Source organism: Chaetodon auriga, chromosome 13, assembly GCF_051107435.1.
Source record: "Chaetodon auriga isolate fChaAug3 chromosome 13, fChaAug3.hap1, whole genome shotgun sequence".
Taxonomy (NCBI): Eukaryota; Metazoa; Chordata; class Actinopteri; order Chaetodontiformes; family Chaetodontidae; genus Chaetodon; species Chaetodon auriga.
Genome location: NC_135086.1, coordinates 16997987 through 17021534, shown reverse-complemented (window position 1 = coordinate 17021534; position 23548 = coordinate 16997987). Strand labels below are relative to the sequence as shown.

Genomic DNA, 23548 nt, shown 5'->3' with positions numbered 1-23548 from the left:
GTGGTTAGAGGTAAGCAGAATGAAGTTGAAACACTATTCAACAAACTAAATTATAGAGACATTTAAATGAGAAATAAAAAGCAAGACAGAAAATAAAATCTTTTCCAGGATTATCCTGGAAATTCACAAGGTCAAAATCAGCGTTTCATGTCTTCGTCACTTTCATTCGTCATAAATCAATAGGCGTAGTGCTGACAGTCTTCTAACCTAATGTTTTATTTTGAAAATTTTCTCCGGAACTACTATATTTCGCCGTGCTTGCTTTACTCTCACTGAGAAAAAGGGAAAGCAAATGGATCAGGCGGTAGAAATGGAGAGCAAAAGGACTGGGAGGGTGAGCGAAAATGTTGGAGAGACATGGCGTGGCAGCGTAACAAAATAAGGGGACCTCAGTTCACCAAAAGGAGTTCACCGGAGGATAAAGTCAAGGCTGAGGAGTCGAGCTAAGTGTCTGGAGGATTTTCATTTCGCTTTGCTTTGGTGTTAACCTCGAAATCAGCGCGCACACAACGTTTGTGTTGGGCATTATCTGCAGAGAGAAGTCTGTGGCTAACAAGCAGTCTGACAGGAGAAAAGGTAAAAGCAAGTGACTCCAGCTGGCCAACAACCACTCAGGACTGTTGTTTGTTTACAACCGTGTTTAACACCGTTCTGAAGTTACGTTACCTCATCCATTGTTTGGCAGCTAATGCCGCCAGCATTGTTAGCGAGTGCAGGAAACACACTCACACTCGTGTTTCGTGCTCGCTTGAACTGACATGATGTTACGCTCGTGTCATGGCGCAGCGACATGCATGATTAACTAGCCGAGCATCGCTTTGAGTCGCTAGGCTAATGTTAGCCGCTTACATGGAAAATGTGTCATGGTGCCACATGGGGCTCTGTTGTAACCTAACGTTACCTGTCAGCAGCAGAGGACCTGCCCGGACATGCCCTTGGACGCAGAGCTCTTGTCCTGAGCCTTAAACCAGTGTCATAACATTTACACTGAGTTAACATGTCGACGCAGACATACATTCACAACACGGCAGCCAGAAAATGCCAGATGTTCAATGTCTCTTCTTGTCTGTGTCCTGCTTCTTGCACCCGAGGAAAGATTTGTTAACTGTCAACGAAACTTCACTCAGGAATCGCTGACTTCAGTATTTTGTAGTCTATTATTAATTACCTCATCAATAAGTTGGTAATTGCAATGATTGACACGCCTTTTTATATGTTTAATGTTGTCATCCAGCATCATTTCTGCCATTTGTGTGCATCACAACCACATTAGTCCATTTCTCCTCTAAGTGTTGACGATCTAATCGATTGATTAAGCACTGAACTGTGTGCAGTCTGGTGTCTGAACCCCAGCCTCCACCTGCATGACTCAGTATAGATGAGCAGCTCCTCTTGTGCTTTCAGGTAGCTCAGTATGAGTCGAGATGGGTGGATGAAGAAGAAAGCCAGTACCAGTGGTGACAATGGTTGGGCTGACAGGGTGAGTACCCATCACCTCGTCGTCACAAACAGCGTGTGGCACAAAGGATGGCAGTATGAGGACATGGCCACCCTGATTAGGAAAACACCTACACCATGACTGAGACATGACATGTAAAGTGTGTTATTTATACATACAAATATACAAAACAGTATTGCTAGGTGATAGGATGTCTACATAGATGCTGTACCCAACCACAAGAGAGGGCATTGTAATGTTTCCTCATACATAGATGCACCGTGGCCAGCCATAGATTTTTGGGACAGTTATTATGTAAACCAAAGACATACTTGTACAACATGCATATGTGTCAGAAATCTGATTCAGTATATGTAAGTTTCAGCACTGGGATTTGTTTTTGTGAATGATTTTCACCTTGTTCTGTCACTGCTCTCCTTGTTTGTAGGGCGGCTACATGGCTGCCAAAGTTTCTAAGCTGGACGAGCAGTTTAAACTTGAAGCCCCCAGAGAGAAACATAAGGAAGGTTCATGCTCCAGCATTTTCAGTGGAGTGTCCATCTATGTCAATGGATACACAGGTAACACCACACTGTAGTACATCCTGGTATTTCTCTTCCTTCACCTGATATAATAACTTAATTTTTAACATGTTGGATGAAACTCTATCCTCAAAGCACCATATTATATAATTTTCATTGTTATGTACATACAGATCAGCTCAGAATTTGGGTAATACCAGGAAAAAGAAACACCTTTTAGGTCATGCTTTATGTGATCAGTGGCTCTATTTTGTACTCATGTATATGTTTCCACTGTTTGGGATGTTTTTCGCAGATCTATAAGGACTTCTGTCACTTTGACCAGTGAGATTAGGTATCTGGTCAGGTGGTTTTTTCAGACTGTCAGACTGTAATAGAGGAAACATTGTATTTTGCCACTGTTTAACTCCATAGCTGAAAATGTTACAGTAAGATGATTCATGAAAAAATCAACTCAAACTGATTTTTTTTTTTTTTTTTGTGAGCAGATCCGAGTGCAGATGAGCTGCGCAGGCTGATGATGCTACACGGTGGCCAGTTCCACGTATACTACTCGCGCTCCAAGACCACCCACATCATCGCCAATAATTTGCCCAACAGCAAAATTCAGGAGCTCAAAGGGGAAAAGGTCATCAAGCCGGAGTGGATAACTGACAGGTGTGTTTCGTTTAGAACATGAGTGCATACCATCGACATACTGGATTGTTTATTGAACACATCTTCCTGCCTAGCTAAAACCCCGGTCCTTACGTTGTTGTTTGTTTTAAAACAGTGTCAAGGCTGGGCGTCTCCTGCCTTACCTTCAGTACCAGCTATACACTAAACAGAAAGGCCCACTCTTCCCTGGCATGGCTCTGCAGCAGACCTCAGAGATCGCAGGGCCCAGCCACGGGCTGCTTCAGCCGAGCCTCCATCACAGGCTTCATCTGCCGCAGCACAGCATTCAGCACTCTGTTCTCAATCACGTGCAGTCTTCATCCAGCCGCCAGAATAACTCCGTCCCTCACTCCAGCCACAGTCGACTTCACCAAGGCAACATCCAACCTCAGCCCGTCCCGCAAAGCTCTACAGCTCACCTCATTAACCCCCGACCAAGTCGCCTAGCATCCAGCCACCTCAATACAGATCCCAGACATGGAAATCCTTTACACACCTACCCGCTGTCTAACCCAAGCCCCACAAAACACGCACACAAACCCCCACAGTCTACTCTTCAAACACCTCATGCTTATCTCCAGCACCAGAGAGCTGGCCAACCACAACCTCAGATCAGCTCTACTTGCAGTAGTGCCCAGAGTGGCTGCAAGGAAGAGGAATTAAAAATGTGAGTATGAAACCTTTTTTTTCTTACTCACACTATGGGAACATCCTGTTCCATCGGTTCTCATTAAATCTCTTCTTTATCTCACAGAAACGGATTATTGCAGACCTCATTGGATGTGACGAGCCATTCAAAAATGAATGAAATGCAAGAGTGTGACAAAGAAGATCCTCTCCCATGGGTGGTGAATGAAGCACCCCTGACCAATGGACACACTCACCTTGTTAATGGTGCCTTAAAGCCAGATGAACCCTCTGTTGACAAGGAACTGCCTGAATGCAGACTTAAGAGTTCAGAAGATAAACCTCAGAGTCCTCCAGTACAGTTTCAGACCAAACCTGATCCCTATGAGTTTCCCCACAGTCCTCCAAAGCAGTCTGACCACTCACCTGTCTTTCTGGAGCAGTCCTTCTCACAAGGAGCCAATGAGCAGAGACCTAAACCTCCACCTCCCACCTACCAGGAGGCTATGAAAGCCAATGAAAACCACCTGCTAAAGCAGCTCCAGCCATCCAGTCAAGTTGATTTAAATCCCGAAAAGACTCCTCTTTCACCCGCATCTCGCTCTCTTTCTCGTTCTCCAATTCGACTAAACGGAAGTCACCATAATGCCTTTTCATCGAACTCAGCTGTGATAAATACATCCAACATAACAACCAAACCCGATCCTCAGTCACCGTCACCATCGAAGTCCTCAGCGCAGCTGCTGGCACAGACGGGTGGTTTGATCTCTGAGTACTACTCTCACTCACGTTTACACCAGATCTCCACATGGAGGAATGGCTTCTCTGAGTATGTCAATGAACTACATAGTAAAAGAAAAGCAGCCGGGGCTTCCTCCTTTTCTGGAAAAGACCGACTGAGGAAACATGTGACCCAGCACTCTGCAGACAGTCGAGGTAGGAAAGGAGAGGTCACTTTGTTGGTTTTTCCTATCAAAACCAGGCTATATTTAGTTATTTATTGTTGAAGAATTATGTATTTGTGTGTCATCAGTGGTCAAAGATTTATTGTGATATCTGTGTCCCAGCTAATTTATGAGATAACGACAGTAGACGTGTGTATAGTTCCTTCCAATTAAACTGGAGTCCTGGGGATGTGCACAGCATCATTGAATGCTGTGCTCCTGTCATTTTGTTTCTTTGTGAATACCTTCGTCTGATGATCTGGTGTGTTTGTGTTTGTGTGGTCAGGTGCGTCGGCACCCGCGAGTGTGAAGTCTTGCATTCTTCATGTGGACATGGACTGTTTCTTTGTGTCTGTGGGGATCCGACATCGTCCAGAGCTCAAAGGTGAGGCTCTTTGTGTGCTGCCAGTGAAACATATTCATATATAATGTTCATAGAATGGTCTCATCCATCCAGTCAGTGCTCCTGGTTAAAATCATGGTTTTCTTGCAGGGAAGCCTGTAGCTGTGACCAGTAACCGTGGAGAGGGCAGAGTGCCCCGGAGGCTTGGGGCCAACCCTCAGCTGGAGCAGCAGTACTACCAGAGGAAGTACAGTCATCCTCAGCCTGGTGAGATTCTCGTACCCAACCTGCTTGTCATGGAGTGTGCTGACCTTGATTTTCACAGGCGTTGCCTGTCCTGTTTTTTTCTGTACATGTATTACTTAATTGTAACGTCCTTATCTTGCCCCTCAGAGAGGGCAGATGAGGATCTATACAAAACTCCTTCTCAAGAGAGCCCTGAATCCCATGCCAACGGAGTGGACCAGGATGCTGCCGCTCTCTCAATGGCAGAGATTGCATCCTGCAGTTATGAGGCTCGGTAGGGAGACACTTTGATCTTTATTAAGCAACACAAATATCTGTATTTTGTGCTGACTGCTATGCTAATAAAACGGTTGTTTCTCACAGGCAGGCGGGCGTGAGGAACGGAATGTTTTTCGGCAAAGCAAAACAGCTGTGTCCCTCGCTGCAGTCTGTCCCATATGATTTTGAAGCCTATAAAGAGGTGGCTCTCACCATGTATGAAACGCTGGCAGGGTAAGAAGAACTCCACATTCAGTTTTTCACTCACATGCAAAGTGATCGAAAGCACACTTTCTCATTTCTTTGTTCTTTGCAGTTACACCCATGACATTGAGGCTCTGAGCTGTGATGAAGTGCTGATAGACGGTTCTGCTCTGCTAGCCGAGTTGGGCATCAGCCCAGAAGATCTGGCCAAAGTGATCAGAGCAGACATCAAGGAGAAAACAGGATGCTGTGCTTCAGTGGGCATGGGTGAGTCTTGTACTGTAAAATAGATCAAGATGCTGTTCCTGTTTTACAAACTCAGACTGACGGCTCATCTGTTCAGGGTCCAACATCCTGTTGGCTCGGCTGGCGACCCGTAAGGCCAAGCCAGATGGGCAGTACTTCTTAAAGTCTGAAGAAGTGGATGATTTCATCAGGGACCTGCCAGTGACCAGCCTACCAGGTAGATACAGCACCACCTGCTGGTCATGGCCTGCATTTTACAATCTTAAAACGTTCCTGTGGTGAATATTTGACCAATCGTCAAATTGTCTTTTTCTAGGCGTTGGGCCTGTCATGAGCAGAAAGCTGGCTGCTATGGGTGTGAGGTCATGTGGCGACCTCCAACAGGTGTCTCTGTCTCAGCTGCAAAAGAAGTTTGGACCCCGGACCGGACAAACCCTGTTCCGCTTCTGCAGGGGGCTAGATGACCGGCCTGTCCGCTATGAGAAGGAAAGGAAGTCTGTCTCAGCTGAGATGAACTACAACATTCGCTTTACAAGGGTTAGAGCTGCTTTCTTTCACCTGTGCCATCTCCTCTTTCTCATTCTCCCTGCATCCCCATTTCTCTGTAACCCTGTTGTCGCCCTCACTCTGTGACCAGGTTGATGAGGCAGAGTGCTTCCTGACTAACTTGTCCATGGAGGTGCAGAAACGTTTACAAGACGCAGGGCTGCGTGGTCGCAGAGTTACCCTTAAGGTCATGGTTCGCAAGGTTGGAGCTCCACTGGAACCAGCTAAATATGGTGGCCACGGCATATGTGATAACCTAGCCAGGTAAGAAAGAGCCTGTTGTCCCTGTATGCACAAATGATTGATAATGTCCTCTTTCCATTGCTTATCTGTTGTCTCCCAGTAGACTAATTCTTATCTGTCTCCCTCTCTGTCAGGACTGTGATGCTCGCTCAGTCTACTGACAGCGGTCAGCTGATAGCTGCAGCCGTCATCAAGCTGTTCCATGCCATGAAGTTGCAAGTTCAGGACCTGAGAGGGATCGGCATCCAGGTTCAGCTTCTTGAAGGAAGTCGCTCTGTCCACCAGGACTCCACAGTCTCCCGGGTGCGCTCCATCAAGGAGATGTTGCTGGACCAGGGATTAAATGCAAGATCAAGCAGCAGAGGTTTGTGCAAAGTCCTTGTGTCTCAGATTAGAATCTTTATTGTCATCTGTGAAATCGCTTGACTTGAAGATCAATGTTACAGATGCTGCTGACAACAACACACATCAGGAAAAGTCTTCCTCAGCCACAGCCCCTGGCATCTCTCCACTTCCTCTGTCCCCTCCCGAGCCAGTCCCAGGAACAAGCAGAGAGCAGCAGACCTGCAGACAAACTCCGAAACATTCACGAGCACGTCTCAACCTCAGTATTGAGGTCCCCTCCCCTTCACAGGTGAGATCTTGAAGGAAGTGTCTGATTGATAAAACAGTTTAACAGTGAGAGGTTTTTAACAACATGTGCTTCTCTTTGATATCCCAGGTGGATCGTTCTGTGTTGGAGGCCTTGCCTGTGGAGCTGAGAGAACAGGTGGAGCAGTCGTGGATGAATCGGGATGGGAGGCCCGGCAACTGTCGGTCACCCAGTCCGCATCCCTCAGCTCCTCCTCCACAGCCTCCCTCTCTGAAGTCCCGTCCAACCTCCCCTCCTCGTCCTCCTACCTCTGCTCCTGCACTGTACACTCCACCTGTTGGCACGTTGGTTCTGCAGATTCCAAATCAGCCAGACAGTCCGGGGATCGTACTGGAACTACCAAACTTCTCACAGGTAGATATTCAAGCTTTTGAGATTTTGATGGCCTGGTGATTTAATTTAACAGTGCAAAGAAAATGAAAATTCAAATGATTGTTTCTTTCTTAAATGTTTTATTACATACCGGTCATCTTATTACCTCATATGGAATGGTTGGAGAGTGTAATAGATCTGCAACATTTGGAAGAAGCTTTGATGAGATAAAGTGACGTTATATTCCTCTGAGTAGTTTATAGCTTTTTGCTTCATCCAGTGTACATAAGTATTTTCATCCCCTTATGTGGATCTGGGTCAGGGTGGCAGCAGACCGGGCAGAGTAGCCTCTTTCCATGTCTCCTCTCTTTTGAAAGGAAGCTGCGTGGCTGAGGTCTCCTTGAAGTCACTCAACATCCTCCTGGATCCATGTTTTCATAAATGTTTACATATCTTACACATCATCTGTGTATAGTTTTATCACTGTGATTGTCCAGATTGTTATTTTACTATTGGATGAGTAAAAGCTTTTCCCAAATTGCATATTAGTCCCCAGTTATACAAAGCTGATTTCATTGTGTCTACATGTTCAGCTTCTCTTAGTCACTCATCTGTCTGACTGCAGGTTGATCCGGATGTGTTCGCTGCCCTTCCCAAAGAGCTCCAGGAAGAACTGAAGTCTGCCTACAATGGTGTAACAAATGTGCAGCCCCAGGCAAAAATGTGTAAGTCTTCAGCTGAATTAGTTGTAAATGAATGCTTTTTCCCTCATTATTGGCACACATACTATGTTTATCTCATGGTTTTCCTCTTGGTTTCTCAGCAGTGGAGCTGAAGAATCCACTGTTGCAGCTAAAACAATCAGGCGTCGCAATAGGTACCGGTCGGGTGAAGCGTCGCTACAAGAGAAAAAATGCAGTGAGCCCTGTTAAAAAAGGTCCTTCCCCTGTGAAGAGGCGTCAGATGACCAACAGCCCAGCCAAAACCCTACCACCTCCTATAAGATCACGGGAACCAATAAACATAATAAAGGTGAGTCAGGAAACATTTCCACACATGAAGGTGAAGGCTTTCCTTGTCGTGGTGGCAGTATGTGAAGATAGACAAGACAGTTTGGAAGTGAACTAATCTTTCCAGCTCACACCTGTTTCTTCTGCTCAGACGGAAAATGGTCCCTCCACATCGACCTCAAAACCAGACATCCCAGAGACTCTGTCCAAATTCAGTCCTCGCCCTGCTCCAGTGTTGGCCGGAGCATATGACCTGACAGACATTAAAACGCTCCTACGGGAATGGGTCACCACCATAACAGGTATACAGGGAGGAAACGGCTCTGCTCATGCACCTACCCGGGTTGTTATTTGTGGGGTTGCAAAAATGCATTTTGAATGATTTGTTACTTTTTGTCAGAACCCATGGAGGAGGACATCCTGCAGGTGGTGAAATACTGCACTGATCTGATTGACGACAAAGATCTGGAGAAGCTGGATTTGATCATAAAATATATGAAAAGGTAAGCTCTGAACAGTTTAGCCTCCTCCATTCCTCTGCCTCCCCGTCTTCCTTTTTTGTTTTGATTTTGTGTTGTCTGTTGATCGTCTCTGCAGGCTCATGCAGCAGTCGGTGGAGTCTGTCTGGAGTATGGCTTTTGACTTCATCCTGGACAACGTGCAGGTGGTTGTGCAGCAGGCTTATGGTAGCACCCTGAAGGTAGCATGAAGAAGAAGGGGAAGTGTTTTCATTGCGTGTTACCATTACATCGCTTTTTGTTTTGCTACTTTCATAAAATTATAACATCTAAATAATGTTTTTCCTCTCTCTCTGCTGTGACAGCACTGAAGCATTTACCAGAATATTCTCAGTGGCCTCCTCAGTTACAAATTACTGACTTCACACACACACACATCACAATACAGTATCTTCTGTACTTGCTCTGTAAGGGACAAGTAAGGGTGTTTTCACACCTGCTGTTTGGTTTGTTTGGTTCAAAACGAAGGAAGACAGGATAGATTGTTGCATTTCAGTTTGGACTGTTTGGACGTTTTGTAAATGAACCAAGAGGAGTAAACATGAGGTTATACAGACTGATAACTGGTGGTTGTCACTCTGACATGCATCATCAGGACGTTTATGCAGCACTTTAATGTTTCTGATGTGTGTGTTTATGTTCTTAGGTGTGAGCTCCTGAAGAAATCATAGATTGTAAGCATTATTAGTATTGTTACACTGCAAATCAAAAGCATTTTATGAGCCATGACTAATGGTGGAGACAGGAACAAATGAAGGTGTCTTGTACAGATATGATACAGGACTTATCACGGTGGAATCACTGTCACACACCTTTTAATGGACTTACAAAGTACAGGGAGTAGGACACGAACACAGAACAGTAAGCAGCTTTTGACCTGTTGATCAGTGAAAATACCCACCGCTGACGTGCAGATGTGCTACCACAGTTTGCAAATTATTTCCATAAATATACATGGCTAACGCAGATCAATTAGAGGATCGCTTCCTGAACATATTTCACAATCTCCACTTGACAGCAGGTCGAGACCCATCTTTTAAAGAGGTGGTCTGAGGGGTTCATTGACAGCTTTCACACCAGTCCAAACGAACCGCACCAACAGGGCAAACAGACCTGATTTTGTTTTAACCGAACTGACCAGGTCAGGTGTTAAAGCACCCTAACACCAACAGAAAGGCAGGAAATGTTCTTCTATCAATCTACACGACAAAACCCAGAGCAGTAACAATCGTAGCAGCTTTTTGCAAATTCATCATTTTTCATATGGAGTTCTTTTCTAGATAATGCTAAGAATTGTTCTGAAATTTTATATAGAGATTTTTGCTGGCACTGCTTAACTCTTTCTTATACACCCAGTATGAACTGGCCTTATAAGATTTTAAACCCCGCTCCTCCTTGGGAGTGTTTTCCATCTGCTAAAGCAGTCGACTTTCCCCTGTGTGTTCTGAAGGTTTAAATAATTCACAGGCACATTAAGATATGTATTTCTGATTCATTGATGCAGTTAAATCAGTCTAGGTTAACTGATAAACATAATCATCACATTTACCCTGATTTTAGGATCAGGTAGTGTAGCACTCCTCAGACATCAGACTATGATAATCCCAGAAACTGGTAGGACTAAAATATTTAATTTTTCATCCATGTTTGTTGGTGCTCCATGCCACTTGTACTGACCTGTGAAAACTGCTGTGTCACAAAAAAGCAAACAAAATACAGTCTGCTGCATACAGTAGTATCTTTTCTCTTGTCTCTCGCAAAAAAAAGTGCCAAACCCTGTTATTATAGTGTGTAAATAATGTTTTTAAAGACACTTGTGAAAGGTTTTCAAAGAAAAGATGTACGTGGAGGGTTTGCCTCTTGTATTGTTTACATGTAGTGACTTCTTAGTAACTGTCTTTAAATTGTAAATCTTCTCACTTTAATTGTTTGTAAGTGTTCAAACATGGAAATCGGAAGCTGGCCAAAGCAGTTCATAAAAGGTTAACTGTTGATTCTCAGTAGCACTCTGACTTGGGTGGATGTTGAAGGGGGTTATGGCAATCAATAAGTAGCCTATGCATATATTTTTTTTTTCACTAACAAGTGAGATGTCCGTTCAAGGTAACGTAACGTTTCATACAGCCTTCGTATCTGGAGGAAATCTCAGTTTTCCTGTGTTTTCCTAGTTTCACAGATCTGAATATTTGAAATAATTCTGCATTTGCAAAGGAACGGGTGACCTGATTTTTAACTCTGAAACCCATCATATGTGCTTGTGTACATACATCGGAGACATTTGTATGGCTTGTGGATACATCGTTGTATTTGTGTGAAGCTAACATTTCTGATTGGTGGTAAGAAGTACTCAGCAGATGCGGCTGGCTGGCTGGCTTGTGATATCACCATGCAAGACACTGTGTGTGTGGTTGAGAAGTTAAAAACAGTATCTATATGCAAACCAAATCGGTCTGTCCTTTTTTAACTTGTTGAAATGAATGTAATTCAGAATGTGCAAGTCTCCGCTCACTTTCAAAATGTTTGCTTCTCTTCACCTCTCATATCTTGCCAGAAGTTAAAATTGGCCAGTCTTGACTTCTCTAAACTGGCTTGTGCCTGAAGACCTGAAGCTGTGAACTTGTTTGTAAGTTTTCTAAATCTTGGTAATAAACTGTAAACTCTGTATTAACTTATTTGCCTGTGTCATTTTAAAGCTACAGTGTGACTAATAGAAGGATGTCCAATGCAGTTAATGTTGGTTCTGAAAAAAATAGGTGGAAAATATTTTCCCTACTGGTATATTACAAATCAAGACTATGTGTCCTGTGAGGAACAGATAAATACAATAGTATTTGATACTTCTATATTCATATATTATATGAATATTATATTCTTCTATAATGATATCAAAGACTTTTTTTCTCTTCAGTTATGTTTGCAGGTGTGAAATCCACAAATGTGCAAACCTGCTGAAATACTGCATATTTGTGCTATTAAACATACTGAGGGGTCAAGAATCCCTCTATACCCAGCAACAAGTCTCTTTCTTATTTTTTTTTATTTTTTATTTTTTGCGTGTATTATGCTTAAGTATAACTACGGATTTTAGTATTACTACAATTTTTTATTATTTGGTATTATTGAGTACAAACAAATTTGTATCCATAGTAATACTGTTTTGTTTTCAGTGTCATTTGTGTTTGAGGTCTAATTTAAAAAAAAAAATATTTTAAAAAATCAGTACAGCCTAAAAAGACTCAACAAAGGATTTTGCAAATAAAATCTAAGAAACAAAAAAGTCGTCTTCTCAACCGTATTACAGCTAAAAAAAAAAAAAAAAAAAAAAAAAGCTTTTTTTAATGAATATCCCGGATGTAGTTTGTTTGACGTCAGCGGGCCTATAGTGACGTTGTATCCGCAGCCGTTTGCATTTGGCGCACGGACCGAACTGAAGTGTCGGCTAGCACCTGTAAATTTATCAGGTAACATTCATTTCACTTGATTGTGATTATGAATTAACATATGTCATTTTTAACACCACGTAACATCGACCTTTGCTATTATTTCACACACTGCTCGAGTATTTTTCCAGTTCCATGCGAGTGCAACTTATCTAATGTTAGCTAGTTTAGCAGGCTAGCATTGGCTTAGCGTTGTCTAATTTTTTTTTTCCTTGATTACTGTCCAAAGTTAATGCGTAGCTACATTTCTCGGTTAACCGCTATGAATAAACTAACTGCATAGAATACGAACAGGGAGGAGTCGAACAAATGGATGACCGTAACAAAGTATGTCAGCGCAGCTAGGCTAATGCTAGCTAAGAACCGGTGAAAACAAGGTGTGCCCAGCTGCCATGCCTTTGTCTCTGCCTTAGAGACGTTGCTCAGGCTCACAGCTTTCGGCGTCATGTTTTTCTCATTAACTTGACATTAACGTCAAGCACTTACTTACACACAGGGTTATTCACTCTAGTGGTGATCATGACTGCCATTTTTCTGGCTAAATAAACAATTGTCTAATACAACAGCCATGCAATAAACCGTACCCCCATTGCGATGGCAATGTTCAGTTTTTGTTGAAACTGAGAGGTGTTTATAATATTATCCTTCCCATTTGTAATTAATTAGACTTAACTTTAGAAGCATCCCTCCGTGTATCAGAACATGATTCAACATCACCAGAAACTACAACCTCCAAAAGCTGAACATTACAGCCTCATGATTTAATGCAGGGCTGCTGCATTAAAGCCTGGTTTAGTTTCAGCCGAGTGTACACACAAACTGTGTGTGCAGTTTACATTGTGTAAATGTACTAAATTTTCATCGTGATAAATTGTTCACGTATTTTTTTTTTTTTTTCTCCTCTGATGTAACTGATATCATTGTGGCATGTTCTGGAAGATGTAGAGAGGCGACATCTCAACTGGTGTCATATTGTTTGTTTGTGTGTTATCTGGTGTCGCGTCTCAGTTTATGTCATCTCTCCTTTTACCTCCTCAGATTCAAAAGAGTTTCACACTGAGCAGGCAAGCATGGCCAACCAATCAATGGATATCATAACAAAGGTTTTGGAGCAGTCAGCCAAGCTGATGGAGGAGGAGGTGGATGCGCAGTTGAGTAAACTGAATGAAATGGATGAAGATGATTTGGAAAGACTTAAGGAGAGGCGATTGGAGGCACTTAAAAAAGCCCAGAAACAGAAGCAGGTATGTGGGATGCTTTTTACTCATTGGCTGGCACAGTGAATTTTTACCATTTTACTGAATGAGGCTCCCAAAGCAGATGAAATGATCTGGGTCATTTAGTAAATACACTTAGAACAAGTGCAACATTTCTATCACCACATCAACATCTGCTGTAATAACTATTCGTGTGTCCACACCACTACTTTAACCACCAAGCTTGCTATGAGGAGTGATAATAATTCACAATGAAATATTGGATTTCCTGGAGGTGTTTTATTATGTGACAGCCTGATTTTGAATTGTCACTTACCTTATTTATCTCATCATGGGATTTCTGGAATCTTGTGGACTTTTGAGGGCTTTTCTATTGTTTTTGTTTTGTTTTTACCAAAGTGTGCCTTCACAGAGCAGTTTATACTTACATGGTGATTTTTCAGCTGTTTTATTTACAGGGCCAGTGTTTATCCGTTTAGAAATAATTTGGAAAGTTGAGGATAAGAAATTGTCTTTTGCACAGGGACCGTGGTGGTTCAGATTTTTCTCTCTTGCTGTGGAGTTTGTCTATACACTGTGAGCCCAGTGGGATTTTTCCTGGGAAAACAAGGGGAAACAGCCACTGTTCACATCCCAGATCAGCCACCAAAAGAGACTACAAACTCAAATTTAAAGGCCAGTTTTTCCTCTCTCTAAGAGTCATTGTTCTGCTACTCACCTGAGTTGTCTGTTTTGAAGGAGTGGTTGTCTAAAGGCCATGGAGAGTACAAGGAAGTCCCAAGTGAGAAAGATTTTTTCAGCGAGGTCAAGGAGAGCAAGAACGTTGTCTGCCACTTCTACAGAAATTCCACCTTCAGGTAAGTCCATAGCTCGCTTTTATTTACTTCTATAAAGACCCTAAGTAACAGGTGAACCTTGTGTTAAAAAGATCAGTCTTTTTTTGGGAGGGGACTCATCATTTTAAGTTGGCTCTGCTAAACGGGCATTTTTTTCTTTGTTTTCTGACAATTAGTATGATGAAAAAAAAGGTTTTGCTGCAGTTCTGATGTAGTCACCTTAATAATGTTAAAGCATGTCACATCCAGGAGTCAGCACTGTACCTCACTGGTGCTCTGCCTTTAGCTCATTGTTTTTTCGCATTGTTAAAATGATCACATTTATATGATGGATCTCTTCTTCAAGTTAATTTCCCCGTTTTGGATTTTAGTAGCCAGGGGACATTGTCACCAGGCTGCTGAACTTGTCATTCTGTCGCCTGTCCCCTACATGTAGGTGTAAGATCCTCGACAGACACTTGGCCATCTTGGCGAAGAAGCATGTTGAGACCAAGTTCATCAAACTGAATGTGGAAAAGGCCCCATTTCTGACAGAGAGGCTGCGGATCAAGGTTATTCCTACACTGGCCCTGCTATTAGACGGAAAAACAAAGGACTATGTGGTTGGATTCAGCGACCTGGGAAACACAGACGAGTTTCCCACAGAGATGCTTGAATGGAGACTCGGCTGCGCAGGTGTTATTAACTACAGGTGAGACATCCAACAGACTCCTTCCTTCACCTTTTAGCAACATAATCACAGTGATGTGCTGATAAAAACCTGTAAATTCAACCTGATTTTAATGTCACGCATTTTTCCTCTGTTCCAGTGGTAACCTGATGGAGCCTCCTACAGTGACGAAGAGGTCGGGGACAAAATTCACAAAGGTGGAGAAGAAAACCATCAGAGGGCGAGGTTATGATTCAGACTCAGATTCTGGAGATGACTGAAAAGCACCGACGGTCACCTGGTTTTCTCTCTCAGGGCTACCTCATTCAAAAAAAAAAAAAGCCTAGCAGACAGCCCATTGTAATTTTTCCTCTGCCCTTCTCTCAGTGACTTACCCCCAAATTTCCATATTTTCGTGTACCATATCTCTAATCAGGTGATCAGTTAACATTTTTGATTCAGCCTTATTTAATGAATTGTCTGCCATGTTTCATATTTGAATACAAGGAAACATACGGTATAGATCTATGTATGTATGGTTTTATTTCCCTAGCATGGGATTAATAGATTTGTATGTCACTGACTCATTGCACCAATCACGTATCATCTAGCTCTTAGCTGTATCGCACCGCTGTTGAGTTTGTCTCTATTGGCTAAACTTTCAAAGCTTTGTCCTGAATTGCAGACGTGCTCATTTAGGTAGTTCTGTTTATTTCATGTGTTTCCTTGTAACCATGTGAGTCTGATGATAGACTCATGATGCATGAGTGCCAAGATCATGTTTTGGCACCAGAATACATTTTTACATGACATTTCCTTGTAGCAAGAGTTTGGCTTAACTAATGCAGACTGAATAAAAAAAATAACAGGAATTTAAAAATGTGTGCTGTGATTTTGTATGTACCTGTGACAGACTGCAGCAGCACCCTAGAATAAACTCTTCCACCTTGACAGCACGACATGTCAGTTAAAATGATATGACTGATATGCTGGTATTTAAGTTATTTATTGAAGGGGAGACAAAATAAACCAACTTGCCCGAATAATCTTACTGAATAAACCCAGAACCCGTTCAAACCGGATCACTGACAGGACTCAGCACAGGACATTACGGCGCACAGGATTTTCCATGATATTTATGAACAACTGAGCTGTTAACTGATATCGCTGAAAGCTGAGCTAAGATTCAATAGCCTTAGGCTCTACAGGTTGAAGAAGACGGCGAACAATCAGTTCTCCATTGCTGTTGATGTAGGTTTCTGCCATGTCCTGTTCAGCAGGGAGTCCGTAGGGAGTCTTCAGCGGCTGGATCCTGAATGAACCAGGGAAGGGCAGGAAATCACACAAATGTCCCTTCAGTGACCAGATTAATAGCTTTAAGAGGGACTCATTGAATGCTCTAATAAAGATAAATCCTCTTTTGGGACTCAAGTCATGAATCCACTTCTGTTTTTCTTTCATGATTTGCAGAGATGCCCCTTTTTTGTAATTAATCTTACCTTACAAGGTGCTTGACAAATTTCAGTTGGCTGTTGACTGCAGGTGTGTTTTTGTGAATCACAGGTACATGTGCCTAAATACAGAAACAGAACAGTGTCAGGGCGTAAAATTCAGGACTGAGTGTTACAGAAAGCATTGAGGAAAATACAATAATAAATGTTCTTTGTGACTATAATGGACAGATGCTTTGTCTGCTTGGGATGATATCACAGCTAATCACAGCTAAACATTTCAGGATTCACTGCTTTGTACTGCTGATCTGTCTTAATGAAAGTTGTTCCTTTGGTCTACAGTGCAGGGCTGAGACACACTGAGTGTAATGCTTATTGAGGTGCTAATTTATGTGTATTTTGTAGTCATGAAAAGCACTGAACATGACCTATTTACACAAAACATCCATCTCAGTACTGTACATGAAGATCTTCAGTTACCTTTACAGCTTAACAGAGGAGGCAACCTAATTTGTTCCGGACTTTGAACGCAACACAAGCCTTACCTTTTGAAGCCCAAGGTGTTTCACCATCTCTTTCTCCCAGTACGGCCTTCGCATCACACTTCTCACTCGTGTCACTATATGCAGTTTATGAGGCTGGTCTGGATCTCCTCCGTATTTGTCATGTTCTTTTGATCTCTCGGCAAAAAGCTGTGAAGATAATCACAGAGCCTTTGAACGCTGACAACAGAGCAAATGAGCTGAAGTATCGCTTTAATCATAATGAGAAGTGCAGAACAAAGGAACATCGTTATTATCTAGGCCAAATTAATGTGCTGCGCCTAATGATCCCCCCCACCGCTTCCTGCTGCTACCCTACCTAATTTACCAGTATGTTTGCCAATTACTAAGGTATTAAATTAGATTTTGACACAGGGCCGCTGTACAAGACAGGGCAACACCTTTGCAATGAATTAGATGATTTGCAAATCATGGACATACAGCGATCCTGTGGCTTTTGCCTTCATTCTTACCTCTTTTGGGATTCTTGCTTTGGTGAATTTGCTGCGTGCAGACACAAACCATGGGCAAGGTGCCAAAAGTGTAGCTTCTGTCAGGATCTGTAAATATAAACAGTGACGAGTCACAATGAAAAGCAAAGTGTGGTAATCTGGTAGACTAAAAGGCAATTTGTTTTGTAATGCAGGAGCCCACAGTGTCCTGTAGGGTTCAGCCCAATGATGTGAGACAGTATAAATTTGTCAACTATCAGATTTAGGCATGATGTTAATACTGTGGTGGCAATCACTTTAGTGAGTCTGGGTTTATTCCGCCTTGTGGGCAATGTTTTAAGTCGATGAGATGGGCAGCTCCAGTTTTGAGCGTGATTTTTGCAACAATGTCATCAAGTAATTGAATTTGTCTGCTACAATTTGCTAATGATTTTTTTTTTTTCAAATTCATTTAAGATTCCAGCTTCTTAAATGTGGCTGTTGTCTGGTTTCTTAGCTCTTCTATGACAGCAAAATGAATATCTGCAGGTTGTGGACAAAGCAACACATCTGAGGAGTTCATCTTGAGCTTTGGGAAACGCTGATCGACATTTCTCACCATATTCTGGCATAAGGCAATATTTATCACTGATTAAGTGCAATACGACATATGACATTGGTAGTTTTTCTCATAAGAATATTGGCAATAGTATTTTAATGGCATTTAGAATTTTTATGATCAGTACATACTGTACATATACACAGCTGATTTTCTATTCTACTCCAGACGGGTTATAACTTCAGCATAGCAAATATTTGGGCAGCTTGAGGTGGAAAATACATTGAACAAGACAACCTGAATGTGATAACAACCGGTACATCAATTTTTGTAAAGCTCCAAGAGTTTAAAAAAGAAAAAAAGAAAAAAAAAAAAAAAAGAAAAGAAAAGAAAAAGAAAAAGAAAAGAAAAAGAAAAAGAAAAAGAAAAAGAAAGAAATTTACGCATTTAAATACAAAATGCCTTCACAATATGAACATCGAGAGGTCCTGCTTTGAGAAGTATTCAGCATTGGAGTGTTAAAGTTTGAAAGCGAGGTTCTTACCTTGACTGATAAAGAGCTCAGACCGAGAGTGACGCCTGGCATGTTTTATTTTTCGGTACGGTCGCCGTTAACAGATCCCTCCTCAGCTAGCTAACATGTAACAAACTGCAGTCACGCACGCCAAGGTTAACGCCGTGCTAACCGCAAAATAAGAGCGTGGAACAAACGTAACTATCCGTTCTGAAAAAAATAAACAAATGTTACTATATTCATACCATATTCACCAAAATTACATGTAAAACATTAATTCAAGAGCTGCTAAACAACGGTATACAGATTGTCACGTTACTATTATTTCAGTTACATCTCCTCCATGGATGTCTCCACCGGAAGCGCTTAATTTTTTTCCACATTTCGCGAAGACCCGCCTTACGCTGCCTCTGAATGGCTAATTCTTCGTTGTTTTGTTCGGTTTATGTTTAGATGATTCGCGTTAGACAAAAAAAATCTGCTTCAGAGCCAATCAGCGGCAAGATAGGGGCGGGTCTTCGCTAAACGGGTGGGGAAGAAATATGCGGAAGCATTGTGGAGTTACATTGAAATTACACCGATATAAAACATATTGCTTCAACAAGGTTCCTAGAGTTGTTTTTTTTAATCTTTATTTTAGATTTAAAGAAAGAAGAATAAACTGTTTAAATATAATAAGACATGATTAAAACAAAGGTCCTTAAGCTTTGTGTTTTTGTTTTAAATAAAACTGCACCCACCTAAGCACCGTCGACCATTATTCCAGTATAAGGTTCTTCAGGAATTATTTTTGTGGCACACTTGGGCAACTATCAGGTTGACAGGATTCTTCTGTGACTTCCCTGACAGTAGATAAACATGAATACACTTTTGGTTTGCTAGAAGCTGTAAAAAAGACGAAGGATAGATAGAACAATGACACAAAATCATGTGTCAGGGATGGAGGCATCTGCCATCTCGGTCCTGAAGCGGGCAGTGGAGCTGGACCAGAGCGGCCGCTTCCAGGAGTCTCTTGTCTGCTACCAGGAGGGCATCCAGCTGCTTATGGACGTGTTGAAAGGTCCTTGTCTCCCTCTTTCAGACATAAACACAGCACAGAGGCAGCGTGATGAAGGCATGAAGCATAATGTATTCTTGTCTCCTTTCTCCTGCCAGCAGCGGTGAAAGAAGACTCAAAGAGAGTGCGCTACAGGGACAAGATAAAGGGCTACATGGACAGAGCAGAGCAAATCAAAGCTCATGTGAACCAGATGAAAGAAGGTGACTAACACAGCCACTGGCTGAATAACACACTGGCCTCAGACAGGGCTGCTGCATTAACCTGCTGTGGGGCAAGAATGACCCCATTGATCCCCCCGTTTGTGGTAATTTGGCTTCACAGACAATAATTTTGCCATATTTGAACCATCTATATTAGGGCCCCTGTGTTTGCATGTATCTTGTTAAAGTAAAGCAGGATCAAGGCCCTTAATGATAGATAGATAGATAGATAGATAGATAGATAGATAGATAATCTTATTCCCAAAAAACCAACTGACTCACACAACACAATTAAAAACTTAAAATAGTCAGGGTCCCAGTTGTGCTTCTGCAGTTTCACCCAATCTCGAGGCCCTGGTGAAAAATGTAGCTTAAATACTTTTACTATTTCTGTTGATATTAAACGAGTTACGCAGTGCATTAAACATATTTGTCTTTAATCAAATGTTCACAATCTAAGCAACGTACAGAAACCCTGAGGCAGTGTAGTATTCTGGGAGTTGGTCTGAATAGGGGCTCTTACTGTTGGAAGCTGCTGTCTGTGCCACCTCTAATTTCCATTTATTGTCTCTTTCTGTGTTTCCTTTTCCCGTCAGATGGAAAATACCATGAGCAGATTCGAATAGCTGAGGATGCTGTTGGTTACAGCTACGAGGCTCTGTTCAAACCGTACATCAGCAGCTTGCTCACAGAGGTCTGGGTAGAAGATCCATACATACGACACATCCACCAGGTAAGAGCCTTGTTTCTGTCACTGTACTGCTAAAGCACAGTGACACCTGACATGACACAGGCACAAAGGTGGGTTGCGCTTTGCTAGTGTATCTTGAGGTCTTCATCATTATTTCAGCTGATCTGGTGCTTAAACAGGTGCACATTCCTATTGGCCTTATTCATTGTAAGCTTCTGTGGCACGAATAATATCTAACTGTATTGTGTTAGTGATAAAACATGAGTTGTTTTAATTAAATTAACACCACAACTGTATACTTTATAAGAGTATAAAGTGAACTCGGGGGGAACTCTAAAGTCTTTTTACAATGCATAAAACCTTCTGCAACTTTGTATTAATGTTTATAGCTTAACAGCCTTCTCTCCACTCCAGCTGTACAACTTCCTGCGGTTCTGTGAGATGCTGCTCAAAGCGTCCTGCAAGGTGAAAACGATCCATCTCCTCACCACTCAGGAAGAAGTAGGTTTTTAAGTTACGAGGTCCCTCTGTGAAGTGAATGCATGGCAGCCGTAACAGTCTCTGTTCAGTTTATACTGTCGTTTCACTGCCGTTCGTCCTGTCGTGCAGGCGGACAGCGGCCAGCAGAGCAGCGCTCTGGCTGAGCTGAAGGAGAGTCTTGGAGCCCAGGGAGTGGCTCTGGATCTGCAGTACTCCTCCACCATACATGACAGGGAGATCAGGTACGGCTGCACCTGACTCAAGAAGGATTTCATGTCAAAAAACAGCACATCGTGTTTCACATTATGTTGTGATTGCAGCTTCATTTTAATCCAAATTTCTTGGGTTTTCAGGTTTGACAATGGTTGGATCATCAAGATAGGAAGAGGGCTGGATTACTTCAAGAGACCTAAAGTGAGACTTCACACCTCATCCTCATTAATCCTCTCTATAACTGTCATTGTCAGAATGAAAGCATTTGTTTTGTCTTCCAGGGACGATTCTCTATTGGATATTGTGACTATGACCTCAGGCAGTGCCAGGAGACCACCGTAGACATTTTTCACACCAAGCACACTAAAACACTATGAGATCCATAAAGATTCAGCTCCTTTTTTTTAACCCTTAATTTACTTACCTGCCCTCAAACTGACACATCTGCTGTGTTGTTGGGTTTGCCTTAATGTGCAGGCACATGTGACCAGCTCTATAATGATTGTGTACAATTTTTGTCAAAGGTTTTACAGAACATGTGTTTAGTTACGCTCTTTAAATTCAATCAACTGGATGATTTTTGGACTGTATGATGAGTTTTATATTTATTCACTGTTGTGTGTAGTTGCAGTTATTTTTGGGGCATTTTTTGTTTTCAGTTTTTATCTTTCTTGACATTGAAGGGTTCTTTTCTATGACTTTTTTTTCTACTTGTCTTCTGTAATTGGGTGGTTATGACTCTTAACAGGGAGATGCTTTTGAGGGTATCCTGCTGCCATCTGGTGGAAAAATAAATTAAAACATTTTAAAATGACATTAAACGTGATTTTTAACACCATGAGATGTCTCTGTGTTATTCCCCGATTTTGAGCTTGTACAGTTACTTTACATTCAGTGTTTTATATTTAAAATATACAATTCAAAGTCAGTTTTGACTTTTATAAAATTCATACATACAAAACTCACAAAAAAGGAGTCCTACAGAATTAGTAACTGACAAAAAATGAGTATCAATTCTGAGCGCCTTTGGACTTCCTGTCCCTGTTGACTTAGAGGGAGACTCTACAAGTAAAAATATCATTGCATCATTTGCATATTTAACATGATATATTTCAGAAAACGTTTATCACAAAAAATAATTGTCTGAATGTAAGTAATCAACTGGGATTGATTCATGGTGATATCTATTAGCCAACATTTTGGCCCTTACACCTGCACTGTCTCTCCTTCACTATTCCAAGGTCAAGAATAAACTCCATTGCTTAGTTTGTCTTCCAGTGTGCTGATTGCAGATTTAGTCACTCAAATAGCACTTCATCAGCTGTGGTCTTTCACTGATTTTCATTCTAGCTCCACAGACCTTCAATGCAGCAGCAGCTGTATCAGTGAGTCTCTCATTTACACAACAGTCACTGCTGCTGCAGACTGTAGGCACAGTCTATACAGGGTTAAAACAGTTTTAAGGCAGTTTTAATCCCTTCCACAGGAATCTAAATTACTAAAACATATCTGTCATGTGGTTTGAACCCAAATCTTTGTTTATTTGACTGTATGAGAAAAGTCAAACTGGTAGCGGTGATTTGGTCACTTGTTCAGGGTTTCATGACAAAAACATTTCCCCCCTAAAAACAACAATCACAGGAAAAATATCTCCCTCATTAAATTTTCATGGGAAACTGTTTGTTTGAATGAACGGTCACCCGCCTGGGTTCAAACAGCGCCGTGATCGGATTATCTATCGGCCTTAATCTCGATATGCACAGTCCTCGTCTGGGCTCTGAGGAAAAGAAATTATAATCCAGCACAAAAGCACATGAACCAGAGATGACCATGACTGTAACCTTTGTTTTTCTTTAGCGGAGAGGACAGAGGCTGCAGCACATGAAGCAGTGACAGCTGTAAACATGCAGTATATCTCAATATGTGGCCTGCGGACAGCTTTCATATAAGACAGCACATCCGCTGCAATCACATTATTAGATAAGATTCGCTTGCATACATGTTATTGCGTATGTGTAGACAGCAGACAATAAATCCATGAGTGGGGGAATTAAACAAAACCACATCCCAGGCTCTTATGTCACTGCGGTCTGTTAACATGTGTTTAGTTGCATGTAATCCAGATGTCAGCGGCTGGGTTTATATTCTGGTGGAAGAGATAAGGATTTGTGCGATGAGGAGCCTCATAAGAGGAGCTGTTCAGCCACAAACCCAGACACCAAAAAACTGTGGATGCAGAGGTTTGCTCTCCACTTTCTGCTGCCCTCCCTCTCGCTGATTGTAGCCCAGTGGCCTAGATAGTGCTCCCATCTCTGAACGCTGTCCTGTGCGAGTGCGCAGACAGTTGGATTCACTATTGCAGCAGGAAGGATCATTTCACTGATTATAAAACATGTGTGTGAGACATGCAGTATCTTTTACTCTTTTACTGGTGTGACTGACGTAGTTATTGTTGGGGCATTCTTTGGCTTTTATTAGA

General features: G+C 42.1%; 4 protein-coding genes across 6 annotated transcripts; 3 read left to right on the top strand and 1 right to left on the bottom strand.

Annotated features, from left to right (window-relative positions):
- The first annotated feature begins 256 nt into the window (after positions 1-256).
- Positions 257-11458, top strand: rev1 (REV1 DNA directed polymerase). Of its 2 annotated transcripts, none has more exons than XM_076747241.1 (22): positions 257-576; positions 1405-1480; positions 1887-2019; positions 2469-2637; positions 2753-3304; positions 3392-4200; positions 4495-4593; positions 4702-4818; positions 4945-5071; positions 5161-5289; positions 5372-5526; positions 5603-5722; positions 5822-6042; positions 6143-6315; positions 6429-6658; positions 6741-6928; positions 7016-7300; positions 7884-7983; positions 8082-8290; positions 8420-8570; positions 8669-8771; positions 8866-11458. In XM_076747241.1, exons 2-22 carry the CDS (start codon positions 1415-1417, stop codon positions 8975-8977), a joined length of 4248 nt encoding a protein of 1415 aa, XP_076603356.1. In that variant the 5' UTR covers positions 257-576; positions 1405-1414; the 3' UTR covers positions 8978-11458. The 2 variants fall into 2 exon arrangements, with proteins under 2 accessions (XP_076603356.1, XP_076603355.1); XM_076747240.1 differs by having other exon boundaries at positions 447-576; positions 8085-8290.
- A 708-nt stretch (positions 11459-12166) lies between these two features.
- On the top strand, positions 12167-15804 carry txndc9 (thioredoxin domain containing 9). Its single transcript, XM_076747396.1, has 5 exons — positions 12167-12247; positions 13265-13470; positions 14182-14300; positions 14716-14970; positions 15089-15804. Exons 2-5 carry the CDS (start codon positions 13297-13299, stop codon positions 15207-15209), a joined length of 669 nt encoding a protein of 222 aa, XP_076603511.1. The 5' UTR covers positions 12167-12247; positions 13265-13296; the 3' UTR covers positions 15210-15804.
- Positions 15805-15915: 111 nt separating this feature from the next.
- On the bottom strand, positions 15916-18792 carry mrpl30 (mitochondrial ribosomal protein L30). The gene is made up of 5 exons (XM_076747397.1): positions 18456-18792; positions 17395-17481; positions 16925-17071; positions 16428-16501; positions 15916-16240 (listed from the first exon to the last, which is right to left on the bottom strand). The coding sequence occupies exons 1-5, from the start codon at positions 18495-18497 to the stop codon at positions 16108-16110; spliced, it is 483 nt and encodes a 160-aa protein (XP_076603512.1). The 5' UTR covers positions 18498-18792; the 3' UTR covers positions 15916-16107.
- A 427-nt stretch (positions 18793-19219) lies between these two features.
- Positions 19220-21906, top strand: mitd1 (MIT, microtubule interacting and transport, domain containing 1). 2 transcript variants are annotated; one of them, XM_076747139.1, is made up of 7 exons: positions 19220-19485; positions 19584-19685; positions 20282-20418; positions 20791-20877; positions 20986-21098; positions 21210-21270; positions 21351-21906. In XM_076747139.1, exons 1-7 carry the CDS (start codon positions 19341-19343, stop codon positions 21444-21446), a joined length of 741 nt encoding a protein of 246 aa, XP_076603254.1. In that variant the 5' UTR covers positions 19220-19340; the 3' UTR covers positions 21447-21906. The 2 variants fall into 2 exon arrangements, with proteins under 2 accessions (XP_076603254.1, XP_076603253.1); XM_076747138.1 differs by having other exon boundaries at positions 19243-19485; positions 19581-19685; positions 21351-21888.
- The last annotated feature ends 1642 nt before the right edge of the window (positions 21907-23548 follow it).

Bases quoted from the DNA above. Each gene is read 5' to 3' on its own strand.
- rev1 (XM_076747241.1), top strand. From the start codon at position 1,415: ATGAGTCGAGATGGGTGGATGAAGAAGAAAGCCAGTACCAGTGGTGAC. The intron at 1,481-1,886 runs GTGAGTACCCAT...CCTTGTTTGTAG, and splicing joins ACAATGGTTGGGCTGACAGG to GGCGGCTACATGGCTGCCAA. The intron at 4,201-4,494 runs GTAGGAAAGGAG...TTGTGTGGTCAG, and splicing joins GCACTCTGCAGACAGTCGAG to GTGCGTCGGCACCCGCGAGT.
- mrpl30 (XM_076747397.1), bottom strand. From the start codon at position 18,497: ATGCCAGGCGTCACTCTCGGTCTGAGCTCTTTATCAGTCAAG. The intron at 17,072-17,394 runs GTAAGAATGAAG...TTATCTTCACAG, and splicing joins AAGCAAGAATCCCAAAAGAG to CTTTTTGCCGAGAGATCAAA. The intron at 16,241-16,427 runs GTAAGATTAATT...TGGTTCATTCAG, and splicing joins TTTGTCAAGCACCTTGTAAG to GATCCAGCCGCTGAAGACTC.
- txndc9 (XM_076747396.1), top strand. From the start codon at position 13,297: ATGGCCAACCAATCAATGGATATCATAACAAAGGTTTTGGAGCAGTCA. The intron at 13,471-14,181 runs GTATGTGGGATG...TCTGTTTTGAAG, and splicing joins AAGCCCAGAAACAGAAGCAG to GAGTGGTTGTCTAAAGGCCA. The intron at 14,971-15,088 runs GTGAGACATCCA...CCTCTGTTCCAG, and splicing joins GCAGGTGTTATTAACTACAG to TGGTAACCTGATGGAGCCTC.
- mitd1 (XM_076747138.1), top strand. From the start codon at position 19,341: ATGACACAAAATCATGTGTCAGGGATGGAGGCATCTGCCATCTCGGTC. The intron at 19,486-19,580 runs GTCCTTGTCTCC...TTCTCCTGCCAG, and splicing joins GCTTATGGACGTGTTGAAAG to CAGCGGTGAAAGAAGACTCA. The intron at 20,878-20,985 runs GTAGGTTTTTAA...CCTGTCGTGCAG, and splicing joins TCCTCACCACTCAGGAAGAA to GCGGACAGCGGCCAGCAGAG.